The sequence below is a fragment of the Equus przewalskii genome, chromosome 15, assembly GCF_037783145.1.
Source record: "Equus przewalskii isolate Varuska chromosome 15, EquPr2, whole genome shotgun sequence".
Classification (NCBI taxonomy): domain Eukaryota; kingdom Metazoa; phylum Chordata; class Mammalia; order Perissodactyla; family Equidae; genus Equus; species Equus przewalskii.
Window position 1 is genome coordinate 36,045,664 of NC_091845.1, and position 25,901 is coordinate 36,071,564.

Consider the following 25,901-nt stretch of genomic DNA (forward strand, 5'->3'; position numbering starts at 1 on the left):
GGGCGGGGCCGGCGGCCTGGGGTGACGGCACGCCCCGCCCCCGGGCGGGTCCCGGGAATCTTAACGCGCCCTCGCGCGGCGCCCGCCCTCGGCCGCTGCCAGTCGCTGCCCGGGCAGCCGCGCCGCCTCCGCGTCTCCGCGTCCAGGTCCTGTCCGCGTCCTCCCCCTGTGCTCGCCGGGCCGCGCCATGGAGGGCTACCATAAGCCTGACCAGCAGAAGCTGCAGGCCCTGAAGGACACGGCCAACCGCCTGCGCATCAGCTCCATCCAGGCCACCACGGCGGCCGGCTCGGGGTGAGTGCGGGCGCGGGCCCGGGCAGGGCTCAGGCGGGGTCGGGGAGCCGTTTGCGGTGGCCGCGGGCACGCCGGCTCCGTGTCGCGCTGCACGGTGGCACCACGAGGGAGGCGGCCGGGGACGCTGAGACGGCGGAGACGCGCGCCTCGCAGGGCCGGCGGGCCGGGAGGCACCTTCCGCTGCGCCGCGCGCTCTCGGCCCGGCTTCCGCCCGCGGGCCTCGGCTCCCGGGGCGCGCCGGCCCCTGCCCCGCGCCGGACGCCGGCTCCCCGCTGCCCTGTGATGCGGGGGCCGCGGCTCGTGCATCGCAGAGCCCCGTGGCCGGCCATGCCGGGAAGGCCACCATTATCGCTCTGTCACTGAGCACCAGGCCCTGGGCCGTGCGCTCTGCACGCGCGGCCCTCGTGACCCCATCTACAGCGTGTGTGGCCGCCGCTGGTAACGTTCCACCTTGCGGATGGGGAAACGGAGGCTCCGAGTTTAAGTCAGTTGCCCAAGGTCCCCAAAGCGCCAAGAGCTGGAATTTGAACCCAAGCTGCCCGACACGAGAGCGCCTGTTTTAACCCCTCACTTTGTAGGGAGACTGGGGCCCGGCCTTCTCCCCAGCTCACACTACCCTCCCGTTCGCCCCCTCACACTCCTGCCACCCTTGGGTTGGGGGACGTGTTTGGAGCAGGAGACTGCTGAGACGCCAAGTGAGGGGAGTGGGGAGGAAGGTGGCCACGTGGATGCAGCACTCTGGCTCCCGCCGTAAAGGGGAGGTCTAAGATCTGACCTGGGGCTGGAGGCGGGCTCTGGAGGGTGAGGGAGGGGAGACTTGGAATGCTAAGTGAGCCCAAGGCTCTAGCGTAGGGAATGCAGCCCTGGGGCAGGGCCCACCGCTAGGTGCACGTTCCCGGTGGCTGAGGCGAGACGCCCCTCCCCCAACATCCTACCGCCCCCGGGCCCTCGGGCTGGGAAGGTGGAGAAAGGCTGTTGCTGATCCCAAGGAGCCTCCTCTGAAGGTGCCAGTAGCAGGGACAGGGGTAATAACAGCGGCTGCGGGCAGCTGGAGGCCTTCAGTGAGGTAGCCGAGAGAATGGGCCAGTGAGTTACTTCAGAGGCTGTTTCTCCCTCCGTTAAATGGCAGTGAGAGCAGCTCCCACTCTCAGGGTGGCTTCAGAGATTCCAGCTGCTCCCTTGGGCCCTGGCATGAGGCTGTGGAGACAGCAGTGTGATGGGTTCATGAAACGATTTTGAGGGCTGGTTGGGGGGCGATTTCTTAGAAGAATGACAAGATTCTAGCTGTTGGCCAATTTCATACAGGATATGTTATTAATAAGTAAATCTCTTTTGACCTTCAGGTGGGTATGCACTCACCCTGTGTACTTTTTTTTTTTTTAGATTTTATTTTTCCTTTTTCTCCCCGAAGCCCCCCAGTACATAGTTGTATATTCTAGTTGTAGGTCCTTCTGGTTGTGCTGTGTGGGACACGGCCTCAGCACAACCTAAGGAGCAGTGCCACGTCCACACCCAGGATCCAAACCGGCGAAACCCTGGGCCACCGAAGCAGAGCGGGTGAACTTAACCACTTGGCCATGGGGCGGGCCCCTGACCGTTTGTACCTTTAAGACATTCAGTTCTGGGGCTGGCCCGCGACACAGCCAGAAAGACCTATACAGAAGGACCTACAACTAGAATGTATAACTATGTGCTGGGGGGCTTTCTGAGGGAGAAGAAGAAGGCAAAAGAAAAAAAAAGATACCCGGTTCTCAGAAGGGATTAGACCTCTCCTGGCAGGCCATTTCCCGCCACACCATCCGCATGCACGCTTGGACACATTGTCTCTGTTGGGTTTATAGCAGTCTTACCCATTGTGTGGGGCACACACTAGGTCTACACACCTTGTATGATTTGCTGGGTGCTACTGGGTTTACTTCCCTTGACCGTTTCCTGGGGTCACTGGCCCTGCAGGGCCTTGTTGAGCCCTGCTCTGTGCTAGGAGCTGTCTAGCTAGGCTCCTAGGGGGCTGATTGGAGAGACACAGCAAGTTACCCAACTAAATACTGTTAGACATTTGAGCATCTTACATGGCCAGATAAGACCTGCAGACTGTTACAGGGTCAGTGAGCAGCCACTTGGGTATCCCTGGTGGGAAGCAGAGCATCCCTTATTGCTAATATTGTCTCATGCATCCTGAGAATAACCCTGTGAGACAGATGCTATTATATGAACATTTTATAGGTGAGGAAACTGAGGCCAGTGTGTTAAGTTACTTGCCCACTCTGGTCATTGGTGGCTGTCCCGTGCTGCCCGGTGAGGGGCTTGTGTTACCAGGAAGACTTCTTGGACAGACGGGCAGCACTGGGCTGGAGAACGAAGAGAAATTGGAAAGCGGAAGGTCAGGTGCAGTGATGGCAGATGTCAGTCAGTTTGAAAGGCACTCTGAGAGAAATGAGATAACGTGTACAACTGTGGGGGGCCTCCCAAAGGGAGGGGGTGTTGAGTGGGTCTCCTGGGTCTTCATTAGGTTTCTATGGAGAAACCTTCATTAGGTTCTATGGAGAAAGATACTGTGTGTGGCCACAAGAGTTACACCCAGGTTTACAATGTAATGCCTTAGGGAGGAACCCACTGAACTCAGAAAGTGTCCATTTGCAAAAAGGAAAAAAGAGAGTGTAAAATACAGTGATTCCTGTGTGTTTGTGAGTGTGTGTAAAAGATGCAGGAAAGAAGGACGTAGAAAAACTTACTTTTCGGAAGGAAGTAATGTTGCTAAGCAATCCCTGTCACAAGAAAGATTTTGAAAGGTGTGTGCCAAGAGGGATGGGTGTGCACATAAAATATTAAAGGAAGACTTGACCAACTCAGGGCAGTGTTCTGGCCCCTGGATGTTTGTTTTCAGGCCCACCATTCCCTGAGGCCCTGACCCAGTTTGCCTGGCAGTCACAGCCAAAGTGACCATCCTGTCAGGCTCCCGTTTCTGGGAGAGCTTACAGTCCTGGATGTGAAACAGCACCTTGGTCAAGTCTTTTCATGGTCACCCACAGAGGCTGGCCTCAGACATCTGTCAGTGGGGACCCAGACCGGAGAGTTCAGGAATTGGTGAAGTCCTGTGGCATCACTGACCACGGGGAGTGAGGACACTGGCCTCTGGCAGGGGGGCTGGCCTGGCGTGGAGGGATAGCCCTCACAGAGGGCTCTTTGTGGAAGCGGCACCCACACTGGCCAGAGCTGCTCTGGGGTCATCTCCCTCCACATGCTGAGGGAACTATGGCAAGAGTCCAGCTCTTCCAGGCTTTAAACAAATGAAACCCAATGGCCTTGTCAGAAGTGGCCTGGCTGCTGAGGCTGGTGGTAAAGATTTCATAGTTCTCACTGACCAGGGCTTGACTCCAGGAGAGGGCGTGGAGGAGCAGAGTGAGCCGTCTCTGGGGTCCTGCCCCCTGCTGTTGTGGGTTTCACATCCTGGTGTCCATGGGACTTTGAAGTGGCTGGAACTGCATCCCTCTACCCAGCTCTGGTATTTGGGGATGCCTTGGCTGAATGCTCAGAGGGCCCCTTCCTGGCCCAGGGCCCTTTGGGTCTTTGGCCCCATGTGTACCCAGCCTGTCTGGGCAGAAAACTGCTGCCCGGGCCTGCTTCACCATTCGGGTGGCCTCCGCCCCAGCCTGGCCCTGACTGAGGCAAGAGTGCAGCCCGTTGAGATTGCCCCAGCAGCAGCATTTCCCAACTCGGGGTGAAGACACCTGGCTGTCCTGGAGTGACTCAGTTCTTTGCCTGAGTGACCTCTGAACTCAGCAGGGCTGGTGGTCAGTGTTTCTTGAAGCTGAGAACTGGGTGCAGCCCCCTGGTTAGGGTCTGGCTGAGACGTTCTCCTGGCTTCTGGGAGCTCTGACCCCTGGACTTCACTTCTTTCGGCAACCCTGTTGTCACTAGAACCTGGTCCTGCAAAATCAGGAACTCCTTTATTGCCACAGACACAGCTCTCTGCCCTGGGTGCCCGGAGCAGTCTCTGAGGGCAGGGACCTGCCCAGAGCCGGGTCCTCAGGCAGACTCTGTGCTCGTGCCCTGAATGGCAAGGGGGAGTCCACTCAGAGTGGGGTGGGCTTGTGGGAGCTGGGGGATCCCATCAGCAGCTGGGTCTGGCTGACTGAGCCGCACTGTTTGGGCTTCTTGCTCAGAAGTCAGTTGCACTCGTGGTCTGGATGTCACCTCTGAGAGCTGCACAACCAGGCAGGGGCGTGTGCACACTTGAGAACTTCCTCTACAGGATTCTCGGCACCTTTTTCTTCCTTTTAAAAACAAATCTTTAACAGCTCTCTTGAGGTATAATTTACAAATCATAGCATTTTAGGTGTACAGTTCAGTGGCTTTTAGTAAATTAACGGTGATTTGCAATAAGTTTTACTGGATTGACCACATCCAATGTTAGGACACTTCATCACCGCTTAGAAGACCCCTCGTGTTCATTTGCCGTCCCTCCCCGTGCCCACCTCCGCTCCCAGCTCTCAGGCAACCGCTCTATAAATTTCACTCTTCTGAACATTTTATACAAATGGAATTATACAGAATGAGGTCTTTGGGTTCTGGCTTCTTTCACTTATATAACGTTTGGAAGGTCATCCATGCTTTAGCATGAATTAGTACTTTTTTTTAATTGCTGAATATTCCATTGTGTGGATATACCACATTTTGTTTATCTGGTCATCAGTTTCTCTTAGGATTTTGCTTTTGTCCTGGGTCTTCTGATAGCAGACTGTGTCACCTTGGCAAGTTACTTCCTTGCTGTGGACCTTAGTAGTCTAGTCCTCAAAATGAGGAAGAGGTTAGACTTAATCTCTGATATGCTAAGAGCTAATATTTACTGAGCAATTGCCATTTTTCTGTGCACTGTGCCAAGTTCTGTACACATACACTACCTCATTCAGGCACATTCTGTTACCATCTCATTTTTACAGTGAGGAAACTGAGGCTCAGAGAGGTCACATCCCTAGGGTCTCGGAGCCAGGATACGTCGTTTATTCATTTGTGTCCTTTGTTTGAACCAGGTGCTGTTCAGGCCCGAGGATACACCAGTGAGAAAGCTCAGATTCTCTGCCATCATGGAGCTTGTGTTGCAGTAGGATAGACAGGCAATAAACTGCCACAGGTGGTGGCAAGCATGAGGGAGAGGAAGGAGAGGTACTTACATGGTGTGGTTAGGGAGGGCTTCTCGGAAGAGGCACCATGGGGCAGAGCTCTGCAGGCAGTCTTTGCAGGCAGGAGCCAGCCCGGGCAGTTTGGGGAACACGAAGAACAGGGACTGCTTCTGAGGTTCACTTCTGCCCTGGCATCCTGGGATTCTCGCCTGAGTATTTTTTTAAAAGATAAATGCCTAAAAATATATATATAAATAGTGTCCATATGTTATAAATAATGAACCTGTGTGTACCTACCACCAGGCTCAAGAACTAGGACATCCAGCATCCTGGGTGTCCCTCCCATCCTCATTTCCCTCCCCCCCCCAAAAGAATTACACCCTGAGTTTTGCATTATCATTCCATTGTTTTCATATAGTTTTATAACATTTGTGTATGTTCTTAAACAGAGTGGTCTTCCCTCCTCAACAGGTCCTCCTGCAGTGTGCTTTGTTCACCCATTGTATTTGTGAAATAATGTTGCCATTGGATCTGTGTAGTCCACTCATTCTCCCTGCTCGTAGTGTTGCATTCTGTGAACTTCTTGTGATTACTCCTCTATTCTATTGACGGACACTTGGGCCGTCTCCAGGTCTGGCCCTTGCACGCAATGTGGTCACTCCCGGGTGTGTTTCCAGAGCGTGCGTGAAGCTCACGTGTCTGTTCTGCTGTAGTATATGCCTTGGGTGGAGTTGCTCGGTCTTAGGCAATGTGCATCTGCAGCTCCTGATTTGGTTTCTTTTTAATATAGTTAAAAGATTCTTCAGGTTTTCTATTTCTTCTTGACTCACTTTTGGTAAATTATTTTTTCCTAGAGTTTTCCTGTTTTCAAGTTTATTTGTATCAGGTTGTTCAGAGAATTTTATCGTCCGTTTGTACGTCCCTCCTTTCATTTCTAATATTGCTCTTCTCTTTTTCTGGATCCTGCCTTGTCAGAAGTTTGCTGAATTTTTAGTCTTTCCTTTGGTTTTTTTTTATGTTTAAGAACTAACCTTGGCTTTGATTTTCTTAAATTGTGTATCTGCTTCCTATTTCATACATTTCTGGTCTGATTATCTTCTTTCTACTGTCTTCGAGCTCCCTCCATTTTTCTAACTTTTTCAGTTGGATCTTTCCTGTTGGTTTTCAACTCCTGTGTTTCTTGCTTTGGTCTTTGGGTCCTTATTTCTTCTCCATAACAGATTTCTTTTCTTTGTATTTTTAAGCATTGAGGATTGCCTCAGTGAGGCTGTTATGGGTGCTTGGCCTCCCTGGTTTGTTCATTTATCGAGAAACCGTGTAACTCCTGGTGATTCAGGCCCAGTGTATGTCCGGCGGGAGAGGCACTGTTTTTTGAGTGGAATTGACAGCTCTTACCTCTTGATAATGGAGAGGAACCAGCCACGGGGGTGAAGGATCTTCTCTGCACTTTTCCTGCAGGGAAACTGAGCAGGTGGAACGAATGCTAAAGGGACGAGAGAGACCCTCCTGGTAAGGGAGCCTCTGGAAGAATGTGTGTCCTCCCCGAGATGGGGGACGTCTTTGAGAAACTTAATTTATTAAGCTCCCAGCATCACCTTCGTAGACTGAACTCCTTGGGACTATAAGTGGGCTCTTCAGGCCAAAGCAGGGTTTTTTAATGAACTTGTAACCCCCATGCATCACCAAGAATCAGGTAAAGTACCCTGCAGCCCCCCATCCGACCCCACCCCGACCTGGCCCTAGCCAGTTTGTGTGTGTCCATGGGTGTGTCATACACACCACCATGGGGTGGGGCCTCCACCAGCAGATGTCCCCCAGGGGAGGCCAGGGTTTCAGGACAAGCTCAGCCCTGAGGCCACAGACTCAATAGCTTTTGGCCCTGAAGGGCTTCCAGTAGGTTGAGCTAAAAAGCAACTGCCTCCTGTGTGCTCAGCGCTTTACAGCTTACAGTGTCCTATCTCAGTCCTTCCCTCCTGCCTACCCCGTCAGGGTCCCAGCCCACAGATGAGGAGTTGGAGGCACTGAGAAGTTTAGCATCTGTCCTGCAGCAGATGGTGGTAGCTGATGGTGACCTGGGCACTTCAAACTCATCATCTTCCTGGGATTCCTGGACACCCCCATCCCCCCCATCATCCTCACTTACAAGTGAAGGAGCTGAGCCTCAGGGTAGAGCACTTGCTCAAGTCCCACAGCTCCTATCCCCACCCCAGACACTTTGCCCAGGGAGTTCCCTGAAAGCTCTGGGGTGGAATAGGCTGGACACTGGGCCCCTAAAGACCCCTTATTCTGTATGCTTTTACTTGGTGGTGTGAACACAATGCCAGCAGTGTGGCCGGATGCAGACTTTGGAGAGAATAAAATATTGCTCACTCCCCCGTCCTGGGCCTATCAGGGAAGAGTTAAAATCAACTAATTTTTGACTTCTGGCGTCTGTCTGTGCTGACCTTCTCTCTCCCTCCATGTCCACTTTGCCTGGCTTTGGGGATTCTTCCACCGTGTGCAGAAAGTGGTTGCACCTACCATTTATCCCTGAAGCCCCTTCCAGGCGGCCAGGTAGGAATGTCACGCTTGGGTCACGAGGTGGACAGGGCAGGCGGAGCCCTGCACCTGCCTGCCTGCCTTCTCCTCAGAGCAGTTTGGCCCACTGTCCACCCACATCCTTCCCCTACTCTTCTCATAACAGTCGAGGCTTTTGATACGGGATTCCTCAGGGACCGGGCTGCCCTTGAGATGGGAAGGGCAGGAGGTCAGGCTGACTGGTGTTGACTGGGATGTCCTCCCACTGAAGTTTGGCACTAGGAACAAGGGAGCTGTGTCCCTCCCAGGCAGAGAAAGGTTTCTCGTTTACATTTCCTCACCTCCCTCTTTCAGGTCTAGTGTCTTTTCCCCATCCGTGACCAGGAGTTCGTAGAAATGGTTAAGTATAAGATGATTGTGTGCTGGGAATGTGACTACTAAACCAGCATGGACAGTTCTGGATGTCCCTACTAATGTGTCTGTGCTGGGAGTGACTCACCCCTAACCTGGTGGGGGGCCGACTGCAGGGGAGGAGGGAGGCTCCTGTGAACTCCAGGTGTTGCATGTGCCCTTGGGTTTGGCATTGGGCATGTTCAGGGCGAAGGACCTCGCTCGAAGAGCAGCGTGAGAGGGCTGTGCTAGGCTGCGTGGAGCGGGAGGCCGGGAGGCACGAGACCTGAGGCGGGCGTCTTAACAGAACCGTGGAGCAGAGGGCTTCAGGCTTAGCTGGGACCACGGCGTGTCCCGGCAGGAACCCCAGCCTCTGCCCCGTTCCTGTGGGCACCGGCTGGGTTCATCAAGTGGGTCCTCGCACAGCCTGAAGTCTAGTTTTTCAGACTCCCAGCCCCACATGTTAAGGCTGCTGGGAGGTTCATGGTAATTCCACGAGGCTCAGTCCCTTACTCCCTGCCCCTGGACTCAAGACCGGCACCCCTGGGGGCCTGGGAGCACAGGGTTGCCCCTCCCAAGTGGGCAGAGTCCTGGGCAGTCCCACTGGGACATAGCTCTTTGGTCAGTGGTGGAGGGACCTGAACCTGAACAAGTCTGATCTGGAAGATGGAATCCTTGCACTTTCTCCTGAGAATTCCTCTGCCCAGCAGCCGTTCAGATAACTGTGCAATTATTAGAATAAGAGGCTTAAAAAAAGGGGGACCCTCTGACCCCACTGCTCCAGGCTGGAAGGGCAGGCTCTTGCTCCACCTCAGCCCTTGTCACAGGCAGAAGGGATTTTTATTTTTACGTGATTGTAGCCTTTGTAGAAGATGAGATTGTGTGTTTTGCCTTTTTAAAGTCTGCACAAAGCCTGGGTCTAGGTGGCAGCACCAGCCCTCGAGGCCCATTCACAAAGCTGCTGACTAGTCCAGTGATGCTGTTGCACAGCCTGAAGTCTAGTTTTTCAGACTCTCAGCCCCACATGTTAAGGCTGCTGGGAGGTTCATGGTAATTCCACGAGGCTCAGTCCCTTACTCCCTGCCCCTGGACTCAAGACCGGCACCCCTGGGGGCCTGGGAGCACAGGGTTGCCCCTCCCAAGTGGGCAGAGTCCTGGGCAGTCCCACTTGGACATAGCTCTTTGGTCAGTGGTAGAGGGGCCACCGCTCTCAGCTGCTGAATCCTTGTAACTCCTGCTAGGAGCCTCAAGGTGAGGACTGGGCTCCACCTGGCACCAGCCACCGCCCAGCCATGGTGCCACCTTGTGCTGGGTCTGCTGTGTGCGTGGTCTCCTGGACTTCTCCTTTCTTATGCTAGTCCAGCCCCAGAATTTTTCACTTGCCATCACTCTTCTGGACTGTTGGTACCTGGGAGGGTGTGACAGTCCATGGCACCCACTAGCTGGCCCAGACCCCAAGCTGCCAGCAACGGCCTCCTTGAGACCCCATGCAACCCTCTCAGGGAGCAAGAACACGTGCCTCTGTGATAAGCCAGGCCTGTGACTCTTTGGGACACAGGTCCCAGGTCCCTGTATGCGGGCTTGGGGTGAGCCCCGTAGGTCAGGGGTCCAGGGCTGTGATGCATGTGTCGCCTCTCTCCTGGACCACAGCCACCCCACATCATGCTGCAGTGCTGCGGAGATCATGGCTGTCCTCTTTTTCCACACCATGCGGTACAAGCCCCAGGACCCCCGGAACCCTCACAACGACCGCTTTGTGCTCTCCAAGGTAGGAGCCCAGCTGCCCACCGCTGACTGCCCTTTGCCTGGGGTTGGGTGTCATGTAGGCCCTGAAATGATGAGAAGGTGCTGGCAGCGAGTGATCTCCAAGGAGACCTCCCCTGGTGGAAACCCAGCCCTGGCCCACCCTTCCCAGGCTCCTTCTCCACTTGCTCGGCTTGGCCGGGCCCATCACAGCCTCTCCCTTGGTGTCTTGCTCTGTGTTGACCTAGCACAGAGTAAGGAATAAACAACTTAATTAATAGGAGACAGTGGAATGACCTGCTGGATGTTGCTCCCGTGTTTGGTCTTGACAGACAGGACTCAACATACAGGTCTGGGGTGCAGCTTTGTGGCTTTCCGCACGCATCTTGCAATGCTGTCCCAGCACCCCCAAGGCCATGGCTTGCCCCCTCAGGAGTGGTGGTGCTCTACGGCAGGGTTTGGGATGGGGCACCCTGTCCCCCCACTTCCACATGAGAATCACGGCCACAAACCATGCCACAACCCCTGAGATCCACCTGTGCCCAGGCCTGGCCCCATGGCCTCTGGTCTCCCGGGGCAGGCATCAGAGCTTAGAAGTCTGTCCAAGTCCACTCACATGCCAGAGACTGGGGATTAGGGCAGCCGGCTGCCTGCTGGGGTTTTGGCCTACGCCAGCCTCACAGCTGTGCTCCCCCTGCACCTGTCCCAGGGCCTGCCCGGCCTTGGCTGTGGGAACTCCGGGCTGGAGAGGGATGAAAGGAGGGAAGTGGCCTTCACTTGCTTCCACCCTGAAATGGATACCCTGCCCGGCAGGCGCGGCTGGGCCCCGGTTTCAGTGTGTAGGGGAACAACCCCTAAGCATCAGCTTCCATCTCACCCCCTTCACCCCCCGTCCCCTGGCAGGGCCATGCAGCCCCTATCCTGTACGCTGTCTGGGCTGAAGCAGGCTTCTTGCCCGAGGTGGAGCTGCTGAACCTGAGGAAGATCACCTCTGACTTGGATGGGCACCCTGTTCCGGTAAGTGCGTCCGCCAGGAGCCGCACAGGCCTCTGTCTCTGCTTCTGTTTTCCCTGGGGGCAAGTGGCAGGGGGCAGGGCACCCACCGAGGAGCCGAAGGTGTTGAGAAGCCAAGGAGTGTAATGAGGTGAGGAAGGAAAGAAATGGGTGTTTGGGGGGGTCACGCTGTTCGCCCCAAGCTGGTGCTGAAGGGTGGGGCCCTTTGAAGACCCCACCCAGGGCACTGAGGGTGGACTGCAGGGAAGGCCTCTCCCCAAGGACCAGAACCCCAGCTCCCCTTCCCTTCCTGGCCTCCCTGGCCATACACACACAGCCCAGGAGAAGAGGGTCACCTGGGAGTCAGTAAGGGGGTCACAGCAGGATGCTGGTGACGCCCCAGGACAGGGGCCCGGTGTGCTCCTCAGGTTCTAATCCCTGCAGATGTTTGGAGTTCCTGGGTTACCATGAACCTGTCACTTCCCCATCCGGGCGCCCACTCAGGCCAAATGTTCTGTCAATTTTGTCATGAATTTTCCCCACCTCTCTGGGAGGTGGATGATGTGGGCTCCATTTACACGTGAGGGGACTGAGGCCCACAAAGGTGCAGTCCATGGCTTGAGGTCACACAGGTCCCTGGGAGCAGAGCTGGGATTTGAACCACACCCACAAGTGCTGCTATATGAGAATGAGAAGTCACACTGGGGGTAGGCCACCCCGGGGCTGGGCCTCCTGCAGACCCAGCTTACATGGCTGGGTCTGGTGGGGCTGTGGCTGCTGTAGCCCCTGAGGCCAGGAGGCCAGGATCCTGGGAGGCAAGCTGGGGAAAGACACTGCTTCCTCCTCTGCCCTGAGAGTAACTATGACCCTGTTATGGCAGAAACAAGCTTTCACTGACGTGGCCACTGGCTCCCTGGGCCAGGGCCTTGGAGCTGCCTGCGGGATGGCCTACACGGGCAAGTACTTCGACAAAGCCAGGTAACGCTCCCACGCCCCACTGCCCCCGGGCACCTCCTCTTGCCGACTTGGGCTGAGTGGGAGCCAAGTAACCGTGCAGGTGTGGCCTGAGGCAGGTCATGACCAGCCCCCTTTTCAGAGGAGGAAATAGCCTCAAAGGAGTGCAGGGACCTGCCCAGAGTCCCTTGTTAGTGACTGGCAGGGCCGGGTTTGCATCCAGGGCCTGTGCTCCCAACCACATGCACTTTGGCCAGAGTACTTTAGCTCATAAGTTCCTGTGTTACCCTCAAGGCATGTGTGGACCCCAGAACTCTCAGAAGCCCTCATCCCCAGTGTCTGACCAAGTGCCACAAGCCCAGGCCCAAGCCACTTGCCTTTCTCTTTTGAAAGGAGAAGATTGTGTGTTCGGGAGGGTTCTGGGCATCCCTGAGCCCCACCTGTCAGCCAGGGGAAAAACAGACATTGGAGAGATTGACCTGCGCAGGGTTGGTTTGCAGCTCCAGCTCCAGGCGGTCTGGAGGAGGACACCTTTGAGGCAGGTTTCAGCCACAGGGCTGTCTGCTGTGGCCAGACTGCGCCTGCCAACAGGTCTCTTTATTGGGGAAAGGAGGAGTGTGGGCTGCAGGCTGTTAAGGGGAGCAGTTTGTCAGAGGGTTTCTTCAGTCCTTTACTCTTGGGGGAGCTGTGCTCCATGCTCATCTTGATAAGCCCCCTGTGGGCTGAGTGGTACATGAGTACAGCTTCCCCTCTTACAGATTGGGGATACTGAGGTAAGATGCTTGCTTATGACCCATTTAGGTGGGGCAGGATTTGCACTCACAGCGTACGTCCAGAGTCTCCATATTCAGAGTCCCCAAGGCTGCTCTGAGGGGCCTGAGGGAAGCACAGGAGGGTCAGGAAGGCTGTGGGTAGGAAGCTTCCTAGAGGAGGGCCTGATGGAGCCTGACCTGCAGGTGGCAGGAAGGGCGCAGCCATGCAGCCGGTGGCTTCCCCACTGCCCCACAGTCCACCCCACTGGCAGGAGAAGGGCCACAGCCAGGTGGGTCAGGAGGCTGTGGTGGTGACTGCGGCCCTTTGAGGACTGGTGGCTGCAAGAAGCCTGACTAGACGCTACTCCGCAGTGAGCACCCACTATGTGCAGGCCGATCTGAGGGCAGGGGGCTCCTGAGCTGGCTCTCCAGGAGGTGGGCTGGGGCTGTGGAGCCTTCCGGGCCCTGTCAGGCCAGTGTCACCTGGGAGCACAGTGTCTGCCTTCAGTTCCTGGCTGGGCTTTGGGGCCATGCTCGGCTACACCCAGAAGTGATTCACCATGAAATGAAGAAAGTCACAAAGAATGGGATGTATGTTTAAGAGTATTTTATTTGGCACAGAACCAGAGATGTGAGTTAATTATTCCCTACAGTTGCTTGAAGTAATTCCCTGTGAAGGGTCATTTCCTGACCCTAATATAATGGAACAAGCTGGTGTAGGGAGAAGGGGTTTAGCTGGGTTCCCAGCAGCCAGGGTTGGCTAAGGCTCAGGCCCTCGAACTATACCTTGAGGGGTGGCGGGGGCATGAAGGGAATTAACAGGCCGTGCCAGGCTGGAGGTGGCGTCCTGATAGAGCAGATCTGGCCTCCAGTCTCAGCTCTCCCAGCCATTAACCAGGGAGCGTACATCAAATTGGCACTCTTTCATTTCTCTTTTAAGTAATTTTTTGGGGAGATTATAAAATACCTACTCATCTGAAAAATACGGTAAAGTGTTAAAAAGAAAGGAATGTTTTCCTTATTCTTAACCACCCCCCCCCGATTTAAATCTTACTAGCAATATATCATGTTTCCTCCATGATATTGTGAAAAAAACCTTACAGATTTGTAATCCTAGCATTACACAATTTTATATTCTGCTTTTTAGAAACATCTCAGCACCGTGAACATTTTCTCATGAGCTTAACTGTCGAGAGCTCATGTTAATGATTGCACAACCTTCTGTTTTATGGATCTGCTATGACCCGTTTAGGCGGTTCTCTGTGGTTGGACATTTGAGGCAGTTTCTAAAACCTCTACAACAAATGTCAACCCTCTGTTTAGGGTGCCTTCTCTTCATGGTAGTTCATGGTTGTGGGTATTTGCAGCCCCCAACCCCAAATCTGACAGCTTCAGGCAGCACAAAATCTCAGAGACAGCCCCAGCTTCTGCAGGGCCTGCTTTCCTGTTCACGAGCCTCCCCAGTGTCTCTTCGGGACCGCAGGACATCCACCTGACCTGAGCCTGTTAGCCCAAGAGGGCTGCCCTGCCCCAGGCCTGGAAGCCTGAAGCTGTGCTTGGATGCCACTCTTGGCCCCAGTCTGACTTCCATGGAAGTGGACGTGGGGCTGGGAAGGCAGCCCGTCTGCTTCTCTGGAATCCCTTTCTGGGGAAGTCAGTTCCCTACAGGCCTCTTTTGCTCAGCTGCTCACTTTGGGGAGCTGCTGTGCCAGACCCGAACCCTGCAGCGATTGCATACGCTTGCAGCCTCTGCATATGCTTGCAGCCTGCAGGGGAGAGAGGAGACAAGCTTGAGGACAGGACCTCTGAGTGTGGCCCTGGAACCTTCTGCTCCTGGCCAGGGACAAGTGGCTTGCCTGCTGAGGCCACAGAAGGGAAGGCAATGGGCAGGGAGAGGATGCAGAAGCCCTCCCTGACCTGCTGGCCTTCAGAGGTGCTGAATCATGCTGACAGCACCATAGCTGTCCCCGCCTCTTCTCCAGCTCCCTCCTGTCTTGGCCCTGCAACAAGGAGGCCTGGAAGCCCAAGCTGCTCAGCTGCAGCCAACTCCAGGGCCGTTTCCTGCAGCAGCCGCAGAGCAGCTGTGTCCTCTCTGACCCCGTCCAGGCACCAGGGCCACACAGCTGGACACTGGGCAGGGGAAAGGGGCGTCTCCGAGTCCTGCCGCTCTTCCCACTGCGTGTACATTCCTAGACAGCAAGGAGTGGACGGTCTGGGCTGGGCTGTCAGACCTGGGTTTGAATCCCCGTTCAGCTATTCCCCAACTGTGTGACCTTCAGACAAGTCCCTTGACCTTTTAGCCTGTTTCCTTGTCTGTGTTTTGGGAATAACAGCTGCACTTAACCTCACGGAGAGGGTTACCCAGCACCAGCCCTGCCGGAGCCACGGGGTGCCATGCACCAGTGATGGAGTTATTGTGTCTATGCCTGTGGCCGCTGCTCCCCAGCCGCTCCCATCCCCCACATCTCTGGGGTGGGAGTCAGAGCCCCTCAACTGGTCTCCCTGCCTCTCGGCTCACCCCCTTGGCTCCAGCCTCCCAGGGGCCCGGGAAGGTTCTGTTCACTGGGTAGCTTATCCCAGTTCAGTGCTCTTTTTACCATTGTGCTGCCTTTGAAATGATCACGGGTGCCTGTGTTGAGGGCAGGACAAGGCCCAGCTCCAGGCTTGGGCAAGAACCAACCTTGGAGCCTTGGGGAGGGCCCATCCTCTGAGTCACCTGTCCCCACCATGGGCCCAGTCCTCAAGTCCCCTCGTCAGTGCTCACTGTTCATCTGAGGCCTTGCTCTAGGATGCTGCCTGGCAGCACACCTTGCCCTGCCCAGCCGGCTCCTCTAAGTCAGTCCCCGGGGCTCCCCCAACACTCCTGGTTCCTGGGAGGGTGGAGAGAAGTGAGTCCAGCCCTGCAGCAGGCAGTTCGAGCCCCTCCTGCCCAGTGAGAGTAGTTCACCTCACTCTTCATTTTACTTGTGCCCCAACAATCCCCGATTTTCTGGGTCCAATTGACCAGACCCCTGGGCGTGGACTTGGGGTGGGCAATGGGACCTGCCAACACTGCTGCACACCTCTTGCACGTCTTGTGTGGCTGCTCCTTTCCCAAGCACAGTGGGCCCAGGTGAGTGGGGTCAGCCTCCAACCTACTCCCCTTACCCACAGCTACCGTGTCTATTGCTTGCTGGGAGACGGGGAGCTCTCAGAGGGCTCCGTGTGGGAGGCCATGGCCTTCGCCAGCATCTACAAGCTGGACAACCTTGTCGCCATTCTTGATATCAACCGCCTGGGCCAGAGCGACCCTGCCCCCCTGCAGCACCAGATGGACGTCTACCAGAAGCGCTGCGAGGCCTTCGGGTAAGTACGAGGCCGTGGCCTGAGCACCCTCACAGCTTGACAGCTGGCTGTGCTAGAAGCTTTGCAGGTTCAGGGGCTGAAGCTAGAGGCTAAGCCCCATCTAAAGAAGGTCTCCCTTCTTCAGCATTTGGCTCACAATTTCAGACTCTTAGCACTTGGACTTAAAGTGGCAGCCCAGGCCACCATCGTGGATTTGTGGGCTGAGGCCCAGTTCTCAGCGAGTTCCTATATTTGCGTGGTTGTGTGGCACCAGGGTTCTCAGAGCTTCTGTGTAACATTATCTGACGGATCTTCACTTTGTTCTTGGGTGAAGAGGGAGGGGGTGCCCAGTGTGAACCAGGCTTACTCACGGAGGCTAAGGGACAGATAGAGTTTGAATGTCAGTCCGGTGGTCACCTCCCGTACTGGCCCCAGCCAGCCTGGGGAGGAGGAACAGACCCCTCTCCCAGTGAAGTGGTTGTGAATTCAGAGTCACATGTTACCAAGCAGGGAGGTCTGTCTGGGTGAGTGTCATCCAGAGGGGCCCTCAGCCTGATGTCCCTCCCCTGCCCCCAATACCCACTGCTCTGCAGTGGGGGCTCTGAGGGACCAGGCCCCCAGGCTCAGCCCTGGCCGAGGAGACTGTGGCGGACTCTGGGCTGGGGCCTCCAGGGCCGCCCCTTGTAGAGTCGCCAGCCAGGGAAGGTCGGGGAGGAGTCGCAGTACCCGAGTACACAGCAGACACGGGGTTATCTCTGGTGACTGACTTATGGAGGGAGAAAGTGAAGGGAGGAGATACCCTCTCTGTTGGACAGAGAGGGAGACATCACAGAGTGTCTCAAGGGCTTGCCCAAGGCCACATCAGGCTGAGGACTTGGAGCATAACAGCGTCCCTGGGTCTGCATCCATAACCTGTGGTTCTGAAGCCAGATTCCTTACATCCTGCGTCCGTCATTAACTTGCTTTGTGACCTTGGGCGGGATGCTCCACCTTCAGTGTCTCAGTTTGCTTGTCTGTAAAATGGGGGCAGCAACAGCAGCGTCCACCATGGGGTTGTGGCGAGGCATAAATGGGTTCGTGTGTGTCGTGCTCGGCCCAGTGCCTGTACAGAGTGGGCATTTAATACATATTAGCTGCTATTTTTATTCCTATTAATATGACAGAGGGTCCTCAAAAGGATTGCCTTAAAGAGCAAGGTTGCCCTGCCCCAGCTCCACGGTCTAGATGTTTGCCAATACGGCTCATTTTTTACAAGTTTCCAGCACCACATCCAGCATCTATGGGGTGATCAGAAGTGTCCCCTAAATAAAAATTGGGCCAGAAAATTCGTCAAGAATCTAATAGCAGACAGAATCAAGAATCTAATAGCAGACAGATTCCAAACCCAGTGCCTTGTCCCCAAAGCAGCTTTCAGTAGGAAATGAGCAGATCAGGAATGAAAGAGACAATAAATGAACTAAGCTTTGCATTACTTAGGAAAGTGGAGGAAAACCTGCTCAAAGGCAAACAAGAGGAGTAAAATAATGCGGAAAGAGAAAAGAGAAAATGAAACCCAAATTGGAAACAGAAATGTTTTAGGCTCCGCAGCTCCTCCAGCTCTTTCCAGATTGCAGCTGTGCAGTGGAGAAAGGGCGGACCTTTCCCAGGACCCTCCTTGGGGTCTTCGGGCATGGCCCTTGCCCCTCACTGTCCTCTTCTCTGTCCCCAGCTGGCATGCCGTCATCGTGGATGGACACAGCGTGGAGGAGCTGTGCAAGGCCTTTGGCCAGGCCAAGCACCAGCCAACAGCCATCATTGCCAAGACCTTCAAGGGCCGAGGGATCCCAGGTCCGTATGCACGAGCCTGCCTCCCCATCCCCACCCCTCCCCTGGGACTGGGTCCTATGGCTGATGGAGGGGCATATCTCTGAGGCCCTGTGTCTGGGGAAGTACCAGCCCTTTGCTGCCTTCCTGAGTGCACTGGGGCCACAGAAGGGGGAACAGGAGATGTTGTGCTCCCTGAGGTGACTCAGTGGTCAGCATGGCTGAGCCAGGATTTGAACCTAGGTTGGGCTGGCCTCAGCCAAAGGGCATGTACAGGCAGGAGAGGAGGGCCTTTGGAAGGGCCTGTGGGTAAGGAGAAAGGATGCTGGTGTGAGTCAGTCCCCCACACCGATGCCCTGGCTGGCATTTGCACAGCATCCTTGATAACTCCAGCTGTCTGCCCTGAGCTAAAGGCCCCATGCAGAGCCAGGAGAACCTGGAAAGACCTAGGTTCTCTCCTATGGGGTGAGTGAGGTACTCCTCAAGCAATGGAAAAGTGCTTCCAGAAGCCTGTGTGGGTGGAGAACCTGGAAGGGTCTGGAAGATGGTTCCTGCACTAGACCTTAGAGGGATACAGGCATAAGCTGCTCCCCAGCACCCAGGTGAGGCTCCAGACCCCTCTGGTGGAGATGGCTCTTGTCCATTTTAAAGATGGTAAAATGGGGCTAGAAGTGGTCAGAACTTGTCCGGGGACACACAGAGTCGGGGGCACTAGGGGGTCTAACTGCGGGCCCAGTGCCAGTTCTGCCTTACCATGCACATGCCCTGGCTGCCCCCCTGCCCAGCCCGGGGTCGCAGCTCTCTGACCTGCACAGCCTGGAGGTAGATGAGGACTTTCGCTGCTGCCTGGCGCTGACCCCTCAGGTGTTCTACCAGGCGGGATCTGGAAATCTCTTCTGGTTTTGGGGGTTCCTAGGGGTCTGCAGAGCTGCTGGGTACTGCCTGGGACAGTCAGTCCTTGGCTCTACCCAGGCTGCGGTGAGATCTGAGGTAGGACTGTTAAGCTCGCTGGTGCCCACACAGCAAAGTGGGGCAGGGGGTGGGGTGGGACACACACGACAGACGACGCACGTGACCAGGTACCTACGGAGCCTGCTGGTGCCTCAGGTGACCTTGGCAGTACTCAGCCTGCTCTGTGCTCAGCTTCCCCTCTAATGGCTTCCCCTCCCAACCCATTCAAGAAACTGAGTGTGATTTCCACCGCAGACCCCTCTCCGCAGGCGCAGATGTGACACAGAGGAGGACAGGATGGGACGATCTGCCCACACACGCTCCTCTCCCCACTTGGCTCTGAGCTCCTGGGGACTGGTTAGCTATTCAGTGGGTGCTGGGCATGTGGAATCCTGGTCACCACAACCACCCTCCTTTCTCAACTCTAGTGCCCAGTGCAGGGCTCTGCTGGAATGTGACAACATCGTTCCTTTCCTGTCCCCTCCAGGGAGGCCTCCTAGCCTTCCCTCAACGGGTAGAGAGCCAGGCCCCGAAGCAGCTTCCTGGCCCTCGGGGAGCCTGCATCTGACCTGGCCCTCTGCCCTCCTCCATTGTACCTGCAGGGGTAGAAGATAAGGAGTCTTGGCACGGGAAGCCCCTCCCCAAAAACATGGCTGATGAGGTCATCCAGGAAATCTACAGCCAGATCCAGAGCAAAAAGAAGATCCTGGCGACTCCCCCGCAGGAGGATGCCCCCTCAGTGGATATCACCAATATCCGCATGCCCACCCCGCCCAGCTACAAAGTTGGGGACAAGGTACAGAGTTGGGCCTCGCTTTCCTGGTCCGACTTGGGTGGAGTGGCCATGGTTCTCGGGCTCCCTGAGGCTGGGGCCAAGATGTACCTCTGCAGAGTAGGGAGAGGGAGAAAAGGGATTAGTTCGGGGGTGAGAAGGAGCCTTGAGGTGTTGCTCCTGCCATTTCCTTCATGGGGACAGCCAGCTCCAGAATTATTTACCTGCAGAGGCTCAGAGAGGACAAGGGACTTCCCCACAGTCACACAGCAAGCTATTGGCAGCACTGTGGTCAAAGCCCATGGCTCCTGAGTCCCACCCCATCCCTGGTCCTTCAGGGCCTTGGCTTGAGCTCAGGACTTCCCCATGTCTCACCTGGCAAAGGCTAGACAGGCCCGTCCTGCTCCAGGGCCCTCCCTCGTGTGAACCCATGTCAGGCTTTCCCACTCCCGGGCCCTCGGTGTATTCCCATGCCAAGTGGGGTGAGTTCGCAGACCTCTGTCACAGGGATGGGGAAATTGAGGGTGTTAGGACATCTTTTGCAGCCCAGACACCTCACAGCTGGGCTGTGGCACTCCCAAGACGTTCATTGTAGTTCTCACGGGCAACCTTACAGAAGTTAAGCTTCCACAGGACCCAGTGTTGCTGGGCTTCCTTTTTCTGCCCCTATTTTTATCTTTTTCCCCTCCCTAAAAGCTATGGCCTCCCAGAGGCTGAGCAGAGCTCCAGGCCACATGCCCACCACAGTGCTCAGAGCTTTCCTGCTCTCCTCCCCACAGATAGCCACCCGCAAAGCCTATGGGCAGGCCCTGGCCAAGCTGGGCCATGCCAGTGACCGCATCATCGCCCTGGATGGGGACACCAAGAATTCCACCTTCTCAGAAATCTTCAAAAAGGAGCACCCGGACCGCTTCATCGAGTGCTACATTGCTGAGCAGAATATGGTGGGTGCCAGGCTAGGCAGGTGGGTGCAGGGCCAGCCACAGCCTCGCGCTGGGGTCTGAGGGGGCCAGGGGCAGGACTGAGGTCCTCCTGCTCCTTTGGGCAGCTACATTGGCACTGCCTGGGTGCCTGCTGTGGGTCAGGCCAGGGATGCCACAGGAACAGCTAGGACCCAGCATTTATCCCTTGACCTCAAGTGACTGCAGTAGTGAGGGAGGGGTGTGTGTGTGTGATGCCCAGGTGCACATGTACTGGATGAGCGTGCAAATGGGGAGCTGAGTAGGGCTGCAGGTGCACACAGGAGATGCTGCATGTCGGCCAGGCGTGGTGGTGAATGGGCTCTCTCTGGGGCTAAAGGGCCTTCCAGGTGGAAGGGAGGCACAGCCAGGAGGCTGGGACATGATGGGTCTAGCAGCCAATGGGTCTGCTGAGCCCCTTTTACGTACAAGGCTCTGGCCCCGCCACCCTGAGGGATGCAGAGATAAGAGGACTCTGCAGGCCTCTGACCTGCACACAGGGGTAAGCAGCCCCGTGTCAGGAACTGAGGTTGTGAAATAAGGACAAGGTTTAGTCCTGTTTCTCCCAATATCCATTCCTTCTTGCCAGAGTTCTTCCTCCATCTGAGCCTGAAGTCTCCCTATGGCTTCTAGCCTTGGCAGCTGGAGGGTCCACACTAAACTGGCAGGGGTCTGGGGCAGGAGGGCTCATGTCAGCAGGCGGGTTTCAGAGCTGTGGAGCACGTGGCAAGTTTGGAACTACTGCATGCACTCAGTGCTTCTGGGCCAGGGACTTGGGGCCTGGACCCTCCGCAGGCATACAGGGGGTTGGGAGGACTGGTATCTGCAGAGGTCTTGGGGCTGGTGAGGGAGATGGGAGGGAAGACTTCCAGATGCCTGGGAAGGGCGGACCATCTTTGCCCAAGCTTACTAGCCTGCTGTGGGAAAGGCTTTTCTTGTTGCTAGCAAAAAATGTCCCCCAGGAAAATTAATTTTAAGAGAACTTTTGAAATGGTTATTTCAAGTCACAGGAGTTCGGTGTTTGGAAACAGACCGCGGGGTCCATGGGTGCACAGAAATCTGTTGTATGGGAGGAGGAGAATTAAGTTACTAGGATGACAGAACCCCTCTCCTCCTCCCCGAGAGGTGGCCAGCCTCAGGAAGGGTCCTGGGCTCCCTGGCCAGCCTCTCCCTCTTTGGGGCTGACACTGCCTGACTGCCCACTAGGTGAGCATCGCTGTGGGCTGTGCCACGCGCAACAGGACGGTACCCTTCTGCAGCACTTTTGCGGCATTCTTCACGCGGGCCTTCGACCAGATTCGCATGGCAGCTATCTCCGAGAGCAACATCAACCTCTGCGGCTCCCACTCCGGCGTGTCCATTGGTGAGTTGAACCAGGGCCAGGATGCTTCCACCTGTAACTTCCCTGGACTTTGGACCAGGAGGTGAGAGGGTGGGGCCAGGATTCCATTCCACAAATAGGGTCTGACTTCAGCGTATCTTTTCCCACGCTCCAGGAGAAGATGGGCCCTCCCAGATGGCCCTAGAAGATCTGGCCATGTTTCGGTCAATCCCCACGTCAACCGTCTTTTACCCAAGTGATGGGGTGTCTACGGAGAAGGCAGTGGAATTAGCAGCCAATACGAAGGTTAGTCGCATGGCTGTTCTTTCGTCTGTTGGCAGCTAGCTTTCTCTTCCCTAGAGGGACAGGAGGGGAGGCCACCATGCAGGCACAGAGCTGGTCATTCAGTACCTCAGAGTGGTGTCTCCTGCCCTTGCCCCTGGCATTTGTAGCTTGTAGAAGTTAGACCAGGAAAAAACCACACACATCATGCTTCCTGCTGCGTGGCAGACATTGCTAATGGATCACCACACTCTTTCCCCACTGAGAATCCTGGCAGTCCCTGCCAATCTGGCAGTGGATGCCTATCTGCCCTCCCTGAGCTGGGTTCTCCAAGACAGAAAGAATGAGCTGAGCACCGTGGTCCTGACAAGAGCCGCCCTGCCATAGACCAGAGGGCCCTGCAGCTCATGTTCTCTACCTCCTGGGGCAGTCCCACTTCGGAGGCCAGGCTCCCTGATAGGAAAGTCATCTTCCATCTGGGGCTTGGTGCTGGCAAGGCCGTTGGGCCACTCCCCCTCAGGACAAGTGTTTGCAGAGGTGCACACTGCACAGGATGAGGGGCTCCTTTTCCCTGCTGAGGGAGCAGTCAGCATGAGGTGCCTGACAGACACCTCCAAGGGGACGATGAGATGGAGGAGGTTTGCAAGTGGGAAGTGACGACCTTTCTGGAAAGACTCCACTCTTTGAGGTTGGATGTGCTACATCGTAACCCTCAGTTACGCTGTTTTGTCCCAGGGCATCTGCTTCATCCGGACCAGCCGCCCAGAAAACGCCATCATCTATAACAACAATGAGGATTTCCAAGTTGGACAAGCCAAGGTCAGTGTAGTTCAGGCCCCATATGACCCTACAGAGCGAGCCTGAAGTTGGAGCCCACCCCAAGCCACCAGTCCCTGAGCCTCATTGCCCCCATGTCACCCTCAGGTGATCCTGAAGAGCAAGGATGACCAGGTCACTGTGATTGGGGCCGGAGTGACCCTACACGAGGCCTTGGCTGCTGCCGATCTGCTAAAGAAAGGTGAGGAAGGAGGGACCCAAAAAGTTGTAGATTGGGTGCCGACTGTCTATTAGGTCTTCAGGATGAGAAAGCATTTCTTCTAATTAAATGACGATGAAGCTTACCGGGTGCCAGCATGATGCTATGTCCAGGGCTGCAGTGGCCAGTCCCTGCCCCGTGGCCCCAGAGTTGAGGGGCCTCGACCTGGTGATCAGATCAGAGGCCCTGGAGCCTGCCAGTGGGGCTTGAATCACCACTCAGCTGGGCACTAGTTAAGTTATTCAACATCGCCGTGCCTCAGTTCCCCCATCCATAAAACAGAGATACTGTCACCTGCCCCGTGAGGCTGTCCTGAGCATTTAATAAATGTGACCTGGAATTATCCTTATTATCATTGCGGGCTCACAGATGTTAGCTGCTGGTACTGGAGGGGAGTGAGGCATTAGCCTTCCCTATAACAGAATCACAGTAGCATCTCACTGAGCACGAAGGAGAGGGCGGACGTGGACGTCCTTGGGAAAATGACCTCAGATGTGAGTAGGAAGTGATGAGCAGAGGCCCAGGCAGAAGGAACAGCATGTACAGACTCTGAGGAACTGGAGGAAGGAGCCGGGGCAGGAGCAAGATCATCCGGGATGGACATCCAGGGGAGGGTGTGAGGCAGGCACGGCAGAGACTCGTCTTCTGAGCATCCTGCTGGTCCTCACCTGACCTGACCCCTCATGTCTGTGCCCCAGCTCCCTTCCCAATCATCCCATAAGCCCTTGCTGTATCTCAGATCAGACCCCTGGAGCTGTCGCTCTGGCTTCCTCTTCATCTTCAAAGGCATCTGGAAGGTTGAGGAAAGTTTTGTAGGCTCCACATATGCCACTCGGTGAGAAAGTCCAAAGGCAGAGACGCCCTGGCCCAGGGTGTGAGGGACGAGAGAGGGCACTTGCCTCTCTTCCCTGAGACCAGACGCTCCTAAATCAGGCCAGGGAAGGCTCCTAGGAGGAGGTGGGTGCAGAATGCCAGAGGACATGGGCATCACAGATAAGACAAGGAAGGGAGCCAGCCACCAGGGGGTTGGCAAGCAGGAGCTTGATAGGAATGAGGGGACAAGTGGTCCTCCTCAGGACAGGGACAGGCCACAGGCTGAGCTTTAGCTGTGTGACAGCTCTTAGGACCCCCCTCCCAGGGCCCCCACCCAGGGGGCCCATCAAAGGACAGACCCCAGCACTCAGCCCCGCCCCTCTGTCTTCTCCCCTCACAGAGAAGATCAACATTCGAGTGTTGGACCCCTTCACCATCAAGCCCCTGGACAGGAAACTCATTCTCGACAGCGCCCGTGCCACCAAGGGCAGGATCCTCACGGTGGAGGACCACTACTACGAAGGTAATGGTCTAGGCCAGAGAACCAGGGGCACATGGCTCGGGAGGGCTGGGGGGCACAGGGCCACAGTTGGAGGGCTGGCCTTCCTCCTTTCTCCCAGCCCCAGGAGGGCAGCTGCAGCCCGGGAACCGAAAGCTGTCCCTCGGAGCACCAGGGCCTCTTAATAGGCTTCAGGCTTGGCCTGGGACCCAGCGAACTCTCAGCGGCTGGAATGGCTCCTGGGAGCCCCTGCCACTCAGGAAGCCAGTGGGGATTCCAGTCTCACTGCTAAGAGTGGAAAAGGTGGCTTGTGTCCTGGAAGTAGTTGAAAGTTAAGGCGATTATGCAGAATCAAACTGGGAAAGCAACACAGAATTTGTCTTTCACAAAGTAGCTGTCCATAAGCGCACACCATCTTCCCCTCTCCCCAGGAGAAGAGATGGGCCTAGATTCTGGGGTCAAGTGCACATGTTAGTCCATTGATGACAGCTGCCCAGAGGATGGTGTTAAAAATGATTCAGAGGCCACATTTGAGCTTATGAAAAAAAATAAGTATGGTGATTGATTGGTGACGTCTGCTCTGGCTACAGGCCTGAGGAGGAGGGTATATATGCCGTCTCTGCCATCCTTGGGTAAGGGAGTAAACTAGAGACGGGCAAAGGGGCTGGGGCCAGCCAGGCGCTCTGGGGATCCACCCACTGCTCACCCTGAGGCCACATCACCTGACTCACCTCCTTTTCTTTGCCCAGGTGGCATAGGTGAGGCAGTGTCCTCTGCAGTAGTGGGCGAACCTGGTGTCACTGTCACCCGCCTGGCTGTTGGCAAGGTACCAAGAAGTGGGAAGCCAGCTGAGCTGCTGAAGATGTTTGGCATTGACAAGGACGCCATTGCGCAAGCTGTGAGGGGCCTCGTCACTAGGGCCTAGGGAAGGGTATGGGATACAGGTGGGGTTCTACACGTTCCAGAGAGATTCTGGCAGAGGTGCTCCAAGATGTACTGAGAGGAGTAGTAAATATGTTTTGAGAAAAATGAATCAGCCCCTCATGTTGTTTCTTTGATGTGGATGCAGCTGGTGCTGGTTCTGGGGAAGAAAGGTGGAGAGACAGCTAGGGAGGTTTGTGCCCTTGGCTCTGGGTCTGTCTACTCTGACAAAGGGGGTCACCCAGACATGGCCCTAAGGGAAGAGGAGGAAAGTTTCTCCTTTAAGTTGGGTCCTAGATGGAGGCCGGGCGTGGGCTGCCAGTGGCCCAGGTTGGGCACACAGGATCTGCATTTGTGCTGGGTTTGGTGCTGACTCACTCTAGGTCAGGCACAGCCTTGGGAAGAATGAGCCCTTTGGTCCAGCTGGCAAGGCAGGAGAGCGCTGGCAACTTGCAGG

General features: G+C 55.8%; 1 protein-coding gene across 2 annotated transcripts; it reads left to right on the forward strand.

Annotated features, from left to right (window-relative positions):
- On the forward strand, positions 1–25,556 carry TKT (transketolase). 2 transcript variants are annotated; one of them, XM_070577088.1, is made up of 14 exons: positions 1–294; positions 9,972–10,089; positions 10,968–11,081; positions 11,938–12,035; positions 15,917–16,108; positions 17,796–17,914; positions 19,444–19,637; positions 20,393–20,557; positions 21,779–21,935; positions 22,069–22,199; positions 22,911–22,994; positions 23,100–23,193; positions 24,425–24,547; positions 25,273–25,556. In XM_070577088.1, the coding sequence occupies exons 1-14, from the start codon at positions 188–190 to the stop codon at positions 25,446–25,448; spliced, it is 1,872 nt and encodes a 623-aa protein (XP_070433189.1). In that variant the 5' UTR covers positions 1–187; the 3' UTR covers positions 25,449–25,556. The 2 variants fall into 2 exon arrangements, with proteins under 2 accessions (XP_070433189.1, XP_070433190.1); XM_070577089.1 differs by lacking the exon at positions 1–294 and adding an exon at positions 8,285–8,330.
- The last annotated feature ends 345 nt before the right edge of the window (positions 25,557–25,901 follow it).

What these genes read in the sequence shown, in the direction of transcription:
- TKT (XM_070577088.1), top strand. Translation starts at nt 188, where the DNA reads ATGGAGGGCTACCATAAGCCTGACCAGCAGAAGCTGCAGGCCCTGAAG. An exon ending in CAAGGGCCGAGGGATCCCAG is followed by an intron (nt 17,915 to 19,443) that starts GTCCGTATGCAC and finishes TTGTACCTGCAG; the next exon opens with GGGTAGAAGATAAGGAGTCT. An exon ending in GGAGGACCACTACTACGAAG is followed by an intron (nt 24,548 to 25,272) that starts GTAATGGTCTAG and finishes TTCTTTGCCCAG; the next exon opens with GTGGCATAGGTGAGGCAGTG.